The 14,184-nt window shown below is 42.9% G+C and overlaps 1 protein-coding gene across 7 annotated transcripts in view; it reads right to left on the bottom strand.

Moving 5' to 3' along the window:
* The window catches only part of LOC106575132 (zinc finger protein 385B), a 183,755-nt gene that overhangs the window by 110,320 nt on the left and 59,251 nt on the right, over positions 1–14,184 (bottom strand). For all 7 annotated transcript variants that reach the window (XM_082963360.1, XM_082963361.1, XM_014151361.3 and 4 more), the window contains one exon: positions 12,239–12,574. In XM_082963360.1, the coding sequence (XP_082819486.1) occupies positions 12,239–12,572 (334 nt within the window). In that variant the 5' untranslated portion in view covers positions 12,573–12,574. The remainder of the gene's footprint in view (positions 1–12,238; positions 12,575–14,184) is intronic.

Here is a 14,184-nt window from a genome sequence, read left to right as displayed (position 1 = left end):
CTATAATTCTACAATGTAGAAAATAGTAAAAATAAAGAAAAACAATTGAATGAGTAGATGTGTCCAAACTTTTGACTGGTAATGTATATCTTTTTTTAAATTAATTAATTATTTTTACACATTTTTAACCCCTTTTTTGGATAGGCACAAAACTATCTTCATACTCCCATTCATTTTCTTAACCAGTACCGGTTACCTTTATACGAGTCCCGTGACACTTGTGGGGGTCCACAAAACTGAATAATCAAACTGAAACCAAACTAGAAAAGCACTAATTGCTCAGGACTAACTATAACCTTTCAGAAAGCAGACACACACACTTTCGATTGCCCATTGATTGTATTTGGCTTGAAACAGACTTTACCGGACAATGGTTGCTCTCCGGTTTCGTGACGAAGCCAAGGTGTGGTTGAATTTATTCTGCCACTGTGACTTCTTATTGTTTTGGCCTCAGGCCTGCATATCACGGTTGCAAGGCATATAAACAAACCGGTTATAGAGCAAACAACGCAATTATAACACCACAAAGGTTGTTAAATGGCATTTTTTCTGGCTTGGTTTCCCCATTGATTTTTCCCACGCACCGCTACTGGCAATACCGAAGCTACTATTTGATCTCTAAAGACATTCCTCACATTATTCATCTAATATTTGATCTTGGCACATCACTAAATCAGCAGTGTGTCGGTTGTTAGAGTTGACTTGACTAAAAGTAATTAAATTGCATTGAACTCTCATTAACGTGCAAAGACGCACACATTTCCAAAAGGTACTCACTTCAGCTGTACTGAAATTGCAATCTGGGATTGGTGCACACAATTTTTTACTTTTAAAGTAATGATATATTGCCATTGATTCTTGCATCCAGTCATTTCCATGGCACAAGGTGGGCTTAATTGAGCTCATTGTTAAGCCCTAAGAATGAATACATCACAGAAGAGACTTCAAAGATTCAATTAACCCTCCTGTTGTGTTCATTTCATGTTAATTCTGTGTTCCTTGTCCAAAATGACCGTCCCATTATAGCCGATTATAAATCCATAATAATACATATATTATCACCTAATGTTGTGTTAGATCTTTTTGTCAACTTGAGTTCTTGTGAACATTACACGTTTTGAACTTCTATTTGCCATTTATGGCCTGTAGGCCTCATTGACCTGAGCTCATACAATGCATTTTTGAGTAAAAAGAAAAATGCATAATGTATGGATTATTTTGACTATAACAAATACTCAGATGAAACATTGTGATAAATAGCACTGACTATTTTGTGTCAAGGTTTATTAAGGACATTTGTTTTGAAACCATTTCATCATTTTAAATAGTGGCACAAAATAACATCTGTTGAGTTCCCGTTCAAAACTGACCGGTATGATTTTATTCGTAAAGAAAGGACATAGGCCCAAAACCACACATGAAAACTTTACCATATTACAAAATGTATGTCTGAACACACTAAAGAACAACAGTAATAATAACAGTATTACTAACAATAACAAACATTAAAATGTTCACAATCTGTCAATTTTGTGTGTTCTCATGCACATGTTGGACAATACGTGGTGGTGGTTGCATGTGCGTGGACTTGCATTATAGATGAGTGGCAGGCTCTCCACCCACTTGTGCCAAACCTTTCTGATTGCTGCCAGCTTGTCTTGTTGACGGCGGCCTGGTCTTGTATCACAGTTGTCGAAGCGAATCACCCTTGACAACACGGGTGAAATGTCTCGAATGACATAGTGGCACGACCAGACTCTGCATCCCATAAACTGGTGGTAGATTGGTTGGCGTGTACAGATCCAGAAACAAAAGAGACCCACGTATGCTTGAACATATGTCTGGTCTACCTACTTCCAGTTGTCTTTGTAAACGCGTCTTCCCTCCAAGTTGGTCATGTTTATCACTATAGTTTCGATTGACTCTGTCAGAAACAGTTAGAATCAGGATTTTATGTCATCAACCCGGGATATGGCGTATCTCGTTGGCCCTGGGCTCATCCTGATACATTTTCAGCCGACAGCCGACCTCTCCTCTCCTCTCCTCTTAGGTGGGGATGAAGACCAGGACAAATTCCCATTCTTTGACCGTAATGTAACAACAACCTCAGCAGGGCCTTCTTCCTCATCACTGGATTGTTCCACATTGGTTGTCTCTTGGTCTGGATCATATTCTGTGTTGTCTTCAACTTCTGATGAATGGGCATGTGCCTGAACTCAATTGTATACACTAATTGTAGTCTCATCCATTCATTTCTAATGACTGGTCATTTTTGACCGGGAAAACCACAGGTGCACAAAAGTCAAATAAAAACCCGAAAATGTAATGAAAATCATCAAAATGTATTTTGTGTGTTCAGATGCCCTGTGTACATTTTTCAGAGAGAAAACTTGTAAATCTGTCCAATTCGACCGGAACACAACAGGAGGGTTAACTCAGCAGAGAGAGCAAATAAAAATTATCCAGAGGAACTCACATGCACATAAAAATGTAAATGTTTGCATTAATTTCAGCCAACTGGTCTGAAGACAAACATCTGAGAAACCATTTCACCATGGTTCCTCCAGACTATGAGCTGGTTATACTGTGGAGGAGCTGTGGACTGCAAGGCTAAAGCATGTCGTGTTCATTAGGCAAGAAACCAAAGAAAATGGTCCGAAATAAAGGGAAATGGAGTGAAACAGGTAGGTACTACCTGGATTTTCCAATAGAAATGTACATTTTCGTTTTCCCTTGCAAAATGTTTAAGGATTTTTTTTGCTGCGTACCCTAATGAACGCAACCCAATATAAGGGAGCCTAGGGGCGAGTATTAAGCAGACTGACACTACTTTTCAGCCCCCCATAAAAGTGACATGGTGTGAGAAGGCGATATGGAGTTCCCCCCTACCACCATAAAGCCGATTTAAAGCTATTCTCCACATTAATACTGTGTCTATTGATCTACAGTAATTGAACTACATAAGCTTGAAGAACATAATGTATAATGCTGGACATACATTCAAATCCAGACAACATCAATAAATACAATCAATAGGCATTAGAATTGACCAATATACTGGGTGCAGGGCAGCCACACTAATTTCTGATGGCCCATGTTGAGACAGACAGGCAGACATACAGACAGGCAGACATACAGGCAGGCAGACATACAGACAGGCAGGCAGACATACAGACAGGCAGGCAGACATACAGACAGGCAGGCAGGCAGACATACAGACAGGCAGGCAGACATACAGACAGGCAGGCAGACATACAGACAGGCAGGCAGACATACAGACAGGCAGGCAGACATACAGACAGGCAGACGGTGTGATGTTGACCTATTGAATGAGCTTTCTGTGTAACGACTGAGAGGAGAAAACTCCAGACTCCATATAGCTCTTTCAGCAAACAAACACACACAGTCACGCATGCACAGACGCACAAGCAAAGAAAATACACAGTCACAAACCCTCTCACACACACACACAGAGAGACAGACACACACAGTCATGATTGACTGTTACAGAATACAACAGCCCTCACTCTCGTATCAACAATCTATGGTCACACGCTGTATGCACACACACACACACACACACACACACACACACACACACCTTCTGATTCCCAAGTAGATGAGTACATACACAGACACACTGTAATGGAAAACAAATTTATCTGGTAATTTGGGGTATTATCAACAGTAAAATAGTGTGAAACGATTTACTGAAGCATACTGTAATTTATGATGCATTGTGGGAAAGGTTTGTGTGCAGTAATTCCATCCCACAGAAAACAGTACAGTACCGTGTTATTGAGTGCCAAAAACATTTTGACCAAGAGTGGGTGCATGGTATTGCTGTTTCTGGCACATGAACATATTTAAACAATGCTGTACCAATTTAACTGGTATGTAGTAGTAGAAGTGCCCCATGAAATGAAAATGTATAGGGGACAGATTGGAGTGGCATCAAGTCTTAAACCTTGCTGAGCATTTTGACATTTCCTTTTAGTCAGTTTTGCCCTGTAGTCGCTGCCAATTTGGAAGCATTTGATAAGACCTCTAGAAGTGCAAGTGATATAACATACCAAATATTAATTGATATGCTGTAATGTATAAACACATTAGCTATCAGCCAACCTGCTTGCACCAATCCCATGTAATTACAGTATAATACAAATCCATCTGCCCTTAAAGAATTTAACTAATTCCTCCATTGATTCATTACAATTACTTTTTTTTTACAGTATAATACAGTCAATTCTACAGCATGTATTTTACTGTGTGTCATTACTCAGTACTTGCTTTGATACTGCATTTAGATTACAGTAGTTGTACTCCAATATGAAATACATTAACTTACCACTAGCTGCCTGTTAAGTTACTGTCAAATTCACAGCATCCTCTTTACAGTGTGCTATAAAGAGTTGTCCATAACTGTGTAATCAAAATACTATACCTCATAAACAAATTGCTTCTCAAATGTCAATACATAAAGACAATAAATCAAAAAATCTGTTGGCATACTGTAACCTAACAGAGACACTGTATATCAAACACTTATTTACTCAAAGCAGGGAACAACTACAATGAAATCAATAAACTGAAAGACATTTCAAAGTCATGCATTTGCTGTAGTGTTACCAGCTACGAGTTCTGTCAAGCACAGCAGTACTGAAAACAATCAGCAACAACGGAACAGCGTCGCTCACCTCGGCTCAGTAGACTGGTCCACATATTCACACACACACACAACTCCTCCCTCCCAATGCTGAATAAAATCTGTGTCCTCCTATGTTAAAAAAGAGATCGAGAGATGTAGGTGTGTGTGTGTGGGGGGGGGGGGGGGGGCAGAGAGAGACAGAAGGAGATCGAAGGAGAGAGAGGTGGACAAAGAAAGAGAGAGAGGGGAAAAGAGAAGGGGACTAAGAAAGAGAGAGTAGGGGAAAAGGGAGAGGAACAGACAAAGAGAAAGGGAGAGAGAGTGAACGAGAGAAAGAAATGCTGCACTGTGTTGAGTGGTGAAGAACTAGTGCGCCTTGCCTCTGAGCCTTATCGTCAGTGTGACAACACACTTTAAGATCTCCGCAGCTCCCTAGATACTGGCTCATTTCCCCCTGAGCAAAACCCTTCACTCTGTGGGAAGAAAGAGAGAGAGACACGCACACACACACAAACAAACACGTGCAAGCTGGCACACACATGTGCGCAGGCACACGCAAGCACACACACACACACACACACACACACACACACACACACACACACACACACACACACACACACACACACACACACACACACACACACACACACACACACACACACACACACACACACACACACACACACACACACACACGCCATGCCATTAGAGATAACAAATGAGGTGAGGAGAGACTAGTTCACAGTGACACTTCTGAGTAAGTTGGAAAGTGTATGTGTGTGTGAGTGAGAGATCTGACCAAGCAGCTAACAAGCCGATAGCCTGTCTACTCTTGTTAGTCTGTCATTTTTCTCACATGCCCACACGCACGCACACGCCTGCACGCACACATGTACACACCACACATGTATGCACACACAGTTTAAAGTGAGAGAAATCAATGACACACGTGCACGTAGTTTCGCGGGGCCACCCGCAAGGTCCGAGCAAGCGTGGTACACCAGAGACACACACACACATTTTTAAAGAGGAATAAGACATTTCCATCAAATTTCAACTGACAATTCCCTATCGGCATTACCTTTTTAATCTCTGAACCTTTAGTGCCTGTGAGTCCCTATTAGTGGTTGCCCAGTTCAATCCCTGTATGAAGGAGTGGGAGGGCTGGGGTCTTCCTGGCGTCAGCAGGGCCTGGCATGGTCCAGGCATAGGATAAATAAAGCAGGACTGTCACGGAGAGCCAGGCACACAGCAGCAGGGAGCCTGGCCGTGGCAACAGTGTGATGGCATGGCCTGTGCCAAGAGAGAAAGGGAGAGCGAGAGCGAGAGAACCTCCTGCCAAATGTATGACCATATTAGAGACACATATTTCCCTCAGATTACACAGACCCAAATAGAATTCGAAAACAAATCCAACATTTTTATAAACTCCCATATCTATTGGGTCAAATACCACAGTGTGCAATCACAGCCGCAATATTTGCGACCTGTTGCCACAAGAAAAGGGTGGCCAGTGAAGAACAAACACCATTGTAAATACAAGCAATATTTACGTTTTAATACTTTAACACATACTATTTGCACATATTTACAACACTGTATATAGACATAATATGACATTTGAAATGTCTTTATTCTTTTGGAAATTTTGTGAGTGTAATGTTTACTGTTCATTTTTATTGTTTATAATCTATTTCACTTGCTTTGGCAAGTCCCTTAAATTGAAATTGAATAGAGAGAGAGCGAGAGAGAGGGAGAGAGCGAGATGCCGGACTAGAACTGCAAACACTGAGCTCCCGACAGAGACAGAGCATATGTTCTCACTGACACAGAGTGAGAGCCTCAACATGTGCCAAACGCCACAAATGTTCCACCTTCTGATATAGCAAACATATGTCTCGAGCCTTGGGGAAATACATGAGGGCTGTACTACGGCCGAAATAAAACAAAGCTTCTGAAAAGATCTTGGCTGTGTAAAGCTCCTCAAATATACTGTATGCTGCCAAGTCAATGGTGCTGGCCAGGAGTAATACAAGGACAGTAGCCATAGGGGGTGTCGCTGATTCAAACAACTTTTTTCATGTGGGATATATTTCAATCTCTCATGTCAATCTACAAGAGCAGACAATAACATGCTACATAAAGAGTGTGAAAGTGACCTTGGAGTGTGAAAGCAATGCATGCACAGCAGTCCGCCACAATCCCCGACACTACGGTACACTACACAACAAGCTAGTCCCAATTCGTTCCCTATCACTTTACTTGGCCATAATCGTTGCAGGAAGCAATACAGTGGAAGTTTTACTACTACACTGCTTAGACCTATCCAGACATGCTAACCACATTGTGGGGATATAGTGAGCAATTTGGACCAGCTGTACTCCATACCCTGTCCTAATGAAAACGACCTTGTGTTCCGAGTGGAGTCTGTTGAGGCAGAGGGAGGAAGGGGCTTGGTGGACAGGAGCAACAGAAATGTCAGTCAAACATCTAGCTCTCAAGATTGATCTATAGAGGTCCTACCGGCCCCAAAGCCCAATCAGTCTGTCCTCGCCCCTCTCCTCCCCCTTTCCTTCCCCCCAACCTGCCGTGTTAGCCCTGCTCTGCTTCTGTTGACAGGAGGCAGTTTGACAGTGCCTGAATACCAAATCACCGGCACGGGATGCCACTCACACCAAAATTAGATCACTTTTCATGTGTATAATTTCTCTAACCCAAACAGAAGTTGTCCTTAATGGAAAGTAAATAGAGAGATCCCACACCACAGCCCGGAATGCTGCACTGCTCTTGTCGCCATCTGTGTGTTGTGTCTGTGTGCACGCACGTGCGTGTATGTGTGTGCACACAAGAGTGTGTGTTTGTGTGTGTGGCTGAGTGAGAACCACAATGTCCTCTGTGCAATCTGTCCCAATAGCATCTTGATGCTCCCCAATGACGTATCAGCAGTTTCCCTGACCTAGCTAGCAGCTCATTTCTCCAGTGACCGTGCCAAGTACAGAAACAAATAAAGCCTGTCTGATTGCCCTCACTGGTGAGTCAATCAATTAAAGATTGCATTCCAAATGGCACTCTATTCCCTACATAGTGCACTACTTTTGACCAGAGCCCCATGGGCCATTTATGACTCTGTCATAGCATCTGGAGCAATGCTTCAATTATCTCCAAGAGAGGGCCAACTTGGCATCTTGCCAATATCTGTTATCAAGCTCGAAGGACGATTTCAAATTGTGTCCGTTACAATTGTAACTAAAGAGGCGAACAAATTAGTTTGAATTATACAGTACCTGTACCATGTGATAGCAACATTGGCTGTGAAGTACAATTGGGGAAAAATTAATTAGTCACTGATGTGATTCAGAAAGTCTTTTCGATAACTATATCAGAAGAGAAGGACTAAACCCACTGCGGAAACTCTCTCCTCAGGGACAGGCAGAGGGATGTGTTTGTGCGTGTGTTTTGTTCTGTTTCTTTGTCATCAATGTTGGGAGATGTATAGACGAGCATATACGCGCACACACACACACACTGTACAGTATACAGCACATATCCCATTACATGATTATATTTTCAGCATGGCCCAAGAGACACAACACATTCATTAATAAAGTAATTAACTTTCCAAACAGTTATGCTCCCAGCCAAGTTATGATAAGGTCATTGTTTCTGTCATACAAATCTCAAGGTGATGCAAATCGACTACGGGTGAAAATGTGCTTTGTTGCTCACTCATTACTCTTTTACAATAGCTTCAGAGCTCAGGAACCTAAAAAAAGAACCAGAACAGTGTTTACCCCAGTGCTGTGTATAGCCTAAATAACATGCACATAAGACAATTGCATTTGTACTTTCAGATACTATTTTTGTATATACGGATGATGTTGCCCACCATTTGCACTGTGACATTCCTATATTTTTATTATTGAGCTCTCAAAGAGAAATTTAAATGTTGTATTTACAAATTACATATAAATGCTACTTGCACTGTGTTGAACATTAAAGGTCAAATTCATTCCAGTTCCTGTAATTATTCTACATTGATAAAATAATTGCTAGAATTTCAATGAAACCCCATAGCAATTGTTTTGTTATTGTTATTCTGATCACTGGAAGCATATACCTGTGAGGGGAGTCTACCTGTTGGTGGTCGTAGTATTAGTAGTAGTATTTAAAGTCCCCACAACAATTCTTTAGTTTTTAAATCGACCATGGGAAAAAAAGAGATACTGTGCAAATAGTCTTTATTTTATATTCATAACATCAACACCTACCATAAACCCTTAGCGGCTCTATGGTGCAGTGTCTTGGCTAGTGCTTTTTGTCAGCACTGCCATCTAGTGGTGAGCTTAGTGTTATCTGGATACTGTAGGCTGGTAGTTGGTACTGTAGGCTACCTACACCACAAGGCCAAAAGTATGTGAACATCTGCTTGTCGAACATCTCACTCAAAAAATCATGGCCATTAATAGAGTTGGTCCCCCCTTTACTGCTATAACAGCCTCCACTCTTCTGGGAAGGCTTTCCACTAGATGTTGGTACATTGTTGCACAAGAGCATTACATGCTGACCAGAGTGCTCACGTGCGCCACCGCACGCATGATGATTTTGTCCACCCACAGCAGACGCAATCACGACACGCAGGTTGAAATATCAAAACGAACTCTGAAACAACTATAATAATTTGGGGACAGGTCGAAAAGCATTAAAGATTTACGTCAATTTAGCTAGCCAACTTGCTGTTGCTATCTAATTTGTCCTGGGATAAACATTGGGTTATGCCAGTGTAGGTCCTCTACTCCGACAATTTATCCACAGATAAAAAAAGGATAAACCAAGTTTGTTTCTAGTAATCTCTCCTCCTTAAGGCAGTTATATGGCAGTTGGCAAACAACTTTAAGGTGCATTACCACCACCAACAGGACTGGAGTGTGGACCTCAGTTCATCTTTCAATCACTCACGTGGGTATATGCTCATAGAAGCCAATGAGGAGATGGGAGAGGCGGGACTTGCAACGCGTCAAGCGTCAAAAACAGAACCAAGTTCTATTTTAGCGACTGGCTACGCAGATGCTCGTTGACGTGCGCGATCAGTGTGGGCGCAATGATTGAATAACGTGTAAATGTATTTTGAGATGTGTGGTCAGCATGTTAGTGAGGTTGGGCACTGATGTTGTGCAATTAGGCCTGGCTCGCAGTCGGCGTTCCAATTCATCCCAAAGGTGTTAGATGGAATTGATGTCAGGGTTGTACAAGCCATTCAAAGTTCTTACACACCGATCTCAACAAACCATTTCTGTATGGACCTTGCTTTTTGCACGGGGGCATTGTCATACTGAAACAAGAAAGGGCCATCCCCAAACTGTTGCCACAAAGTTGGAAGCACAGAATCATCTAGAATGTCATTGTATGCTGTAGCTTTAATATTTCGCTTCACTGGAACTAAGGGGCCTAGCCCGAACCACGAAAAACACCCCCGACCATTATTCCTCCTCCCCCAAACTTTACAGTTGGCACAATGCATTGGGGCAGGTAGCATTTCTACCAAACCCAGATTTGTCTGTTGGACTGCCAGATGGTGAAGCATGATTCATCACTCAAGAGAACATGTTTCCACTGCTCCAGAGTCCAATGGCGGCAAGCTTTACACCATTCCAGACGAAGCTTGGCTTTGCGCATGGTGATCTTAGGCTTGTGTGCGGCTGTTCGGCCATGGAAACCCATTTTATGAAGCTCCCGACGAACAGTTCTTGTGCTGACGTTGCTTCCAGAGGCAGTTTGGAACTCATTCACCTCAGTCACCTGGGGCCCAGAGAGGGGAGAGGTCAGGCTTGTCTTTTACATGTCCCTGGTGTTATGCAGAATATCAGAAAGGGAAGAGGACAGGAGGGAACATTGTCTTCATATGTGAATGTATCTGTTAAACCATGTGAATTGATGGTGTGATTAATGAGGAACCAATTACTGGTTTCCACAATGTCTGTGCGCCAGTCACTCCCTCCTTTGGCCTTGGGGGATGTATGTGGTAGTGTCTAGAGTTGACAATTGTTTTATTCCATTGGATGAGTTGGAGTTTTTGTGCTAGGAGTAACAGGAACAAGATAGCAACCTCGTCTTAGGGACCAAACTGAACGATAATTTACAGCGAATGCTATCTGGCTATGGGATACTCCTTTCTCATTTATAGTCTCACTTTGTGAACTGTTCCTAATATCTGTGGTTTGTTATGTGACTAGGGGGTGGATCTTTGCTATAAAAAGATCTCAGTAGCCATTGTGTTGCCACTCTCAACGGATCATTAAAAATGGTGAATCGTTGAAAGTCATTGCTATTGCAAAGCTCTTATTATTAAAGATTTAGTTTAAGTATAACCCCAACTTGTGATAAATTTGTCTCTCCTAATATCATAATACAGAAATTAACCACCACAAGCTCCACTTCACATTAACAGCACTTACAGTTGACTGGGGCAGCGCTAGTAAGGCAGAAATGTTGTTGGTGGCATGTTTGCGTGGGGGTGGGGGGGAAAATTGTGAACCATAGCCATATCAAACATCAATACATCCAATTGGCACAAGCATTGGTTCACTGCAGGTCAAGGACTCATTTATTGTGACTATTCCATTGGTTCATAATCTGAAAGAAAATAAATAATACTTGAACCTAGTTCTGCTGGATCGTCCCAGTCATTTTCATCCAAAACTCTGTTACTGTGGTGTTCCATTTAAATGTTTCTGCAAATCGCTTCAATGTTTTTTTATAACATCTAACCTTACCTACTCTACTTGTAAGGGTTTAATCTTGTTTCCCCAATGCATCCCTCTACAACATCAGTGTTATTAAATGGTGTTTCATCCGCAAGTGCTCTTTCCATGCTGTTTACAGTACATCTGCCCTGGTAACTGTGATTACATTCCTCTGCCTCACTGCACCTGACCTATGTAATCCTCTCACTCTCTCTTCCCTGCTCTCTCACCAATAATACACTGAGAGTGGTGTTTGAGCTGCAGCTATGCCATGAGCAGGCAACAGTCGACCTCCAACCCCAGCCGACCCACAATCCCAGCCCCAGCCTCAGCCCGACTTCGGGCTCCAACCTCAGCATCAACTGACCCACAGCCTCAGCTCCAGCCTGACCCTCAGCCCCAATCTCCAGCTCTAGCCAAGCTCCAGCCCCAGCTCCACGGCTTCTCTCCTCCGTGAGAGCTTGTTACTCTAGGGTGTGCGGGTGCATGATGCTCAGACTCTGGCCCTAACCAGGCATCTCCAGCTGGGTTAATTCAGGGTAGAGAGAGGGCACAGCCCATCACAAGCCTCGTCAACCATGGGGGGCAGGGAATCTCTTCACCATGAGTAACCCACAGGACACAGATGTACTTTTCTCTCTCACTCACAAAAACACACACACCTCCATCCACAATTGCATGTGTGCACAGTGCACACACACACGCCCAGAGAGAGAGAGAGATGAACAGAGACAACTCTTTGGGTGTTGGAAGTAGAGCAGAATAATTCTGTCTCGGTAGACAGACTAATAACATAATATTCTATTTTATTCGATGTTCCAGTGAATGGTGAGTTGTCCCAGCTTACCTGTGCTGGAGCAGGTGAGAGTGCCGGCCGGTGCTGGACTGGTGCCGCTGCCTGTGCTTGGGGGGAGCTCTCCATTGTTGAGCTGCTTGACCCTGCGCAGGTGGGAACGGCCGTTGTAGTGGACCTGGGCCTGGGCGGCTGAGTTGAGCTGGAGGTTGCACACCTCGCAGAGGGAGTAGAGCAGCCTTTTCTTCTGCTGAGGGCCATCTGGGTGTCCTTCTTCGGGCTCCTGTAGCAGCTCGCCACACAGGTTGAAGGGCAAGCACACGCCTCCACCATGGCCGCCGCCACTGCCTTTCTGCAGCAACTGGGTTGGACTCCGAGGCCTTTTCATACCTAGAAATGAACACAGCGAGGGAACAGGGTGAGTCAAGAGATGAGTAATACGTACAGAATTGGCAAGGTCTTCTTTAGACATCTTAGTGTGCTGCCTTTCAGTTTTCCAACTCAGGTGCAAACGGCTGAGATTTCGTAGCAAAACTCCTCAGGTAACACCAAGAGCATAGATACAGGCAAAACATATAAGGACGGTAATTGCAGAGGGAGAAAAGTCTTCTCTCCAAACCACATATTCACAACATATTTCGCAATTTTTTTAGCGTCACCTTCTGCACAAACTCTTCACATGCCATTACTTTTGAGTTCCACTCAAAAACTGCTAATCAACACATCAGCTAGTACCACTTGTTTTACCTCTGCTCTGCCATCATCACAAAATGTGTATCCAAAATGGTACCCATTCCCAATATAGTGTGCTACTTTTATCCCAGGTATAGGGTGCCATTTGGGACAAAGACAAAGCTATAGCCCAGACCCAGCATCACTCACCGCCCAATTGCCTATCAGCAACAGGTCAGGTGAATGTTCTTTGACGGAGATGAAAGATGATGATTCTCAGACACTCGTTGTGTCAAACAGAGGGTGCAGGCTGCCCGGGGGCCAGAGGTGAACCTGGTGCTTATCAAAGCACTGTCGCTCCGTTCGTTCCAAATGGATTAGCAACTAGTTGGTAAACACCAGGTCACCTCCACACATTCACATGCAGAAAGGCCTGGGAAACACATACAGTGCCTTCGGAAAGTATTCAGACCCCTTGACTTTTCCCACATTTTGTTATGTTACAGCCTTATTCCAAAATGGATTACATTTTAATAAAAATCCTCATCAATCTACACACAATACCCCATAATGACAAAGTGAAAACAGTTTGCAAAAATGTCAAACTTATTACAAATAAAAAACAGAAATACCTTATTTACATAAGTATTCAGATATTTTGCTATGTGACTCGAAATTGAGCTCAGGTGCATCCTGTTTCCATTGATCATTCTTGAGATGTTTCTACAACTTCATTGGAGTCCTCCTGTGGTAAATTCAGTTGATTGAACATGATTTGGAAAGACACACCTGTCTATATAAGGTCCCAGAGTTGAAAGCATGTCAGAGCAAAAAACAAGCCCTGAGGTTGAAGGAATTTTTCATAGAGCTCTGAGAAAGGATTGTGTTGAGGCATAGATCTGGGGAAGGGTACCAAAAAATCAAATCAAACTTTGGCACATGTGCCGAATACAACAAGTGTAGACCTTACCGTAAAATTATTACTTACAAGCCTTTAACCAACAGTGCAGTTCATGACGAGTTAAGAAAATATTTACCCAATAAACTAAAGTAAAAAATTATAAAAAGTCAATGTAAATTGTCCGGTGGCCATTTGATTAATTGTTCAGCAGTCTTATGGCTTGGGGGTAGAAGCTGTTAAGGAGCCTTTTGGTCCTAGACTTGGTGCTCTGGTACCGCTTGCCGTGCGGTAGCAGAGAAAACAGTCTATGACTCAGGTGACTGGAGTATCTGACAATTTTTGGCCTTTCCTCTGACATCGCCTATTATATAGGTCCTGGATGGCAGGAAGCTTGGCCCCAGTGATGTACTGGGCCATTCGCACTACC

Source organism: Salmo salar, chromosome 17, assembly GCF_965601325.2.
Source record: "Salmo salar chromosome 17, fSalSal1, whole genome shotgun sequence".
In the NCBI taxonomy this organism is placed as follows: Eukaryota; Metazoa; Chordata; class Actinopteri; order Salmoniformes; family Salmonidae; genus Salmo; species Salmo salar.
Note: the sequence above shows the minus strand (reverse complement) of the source record. Positions and strands in the feature narration are given on the sequence as shown.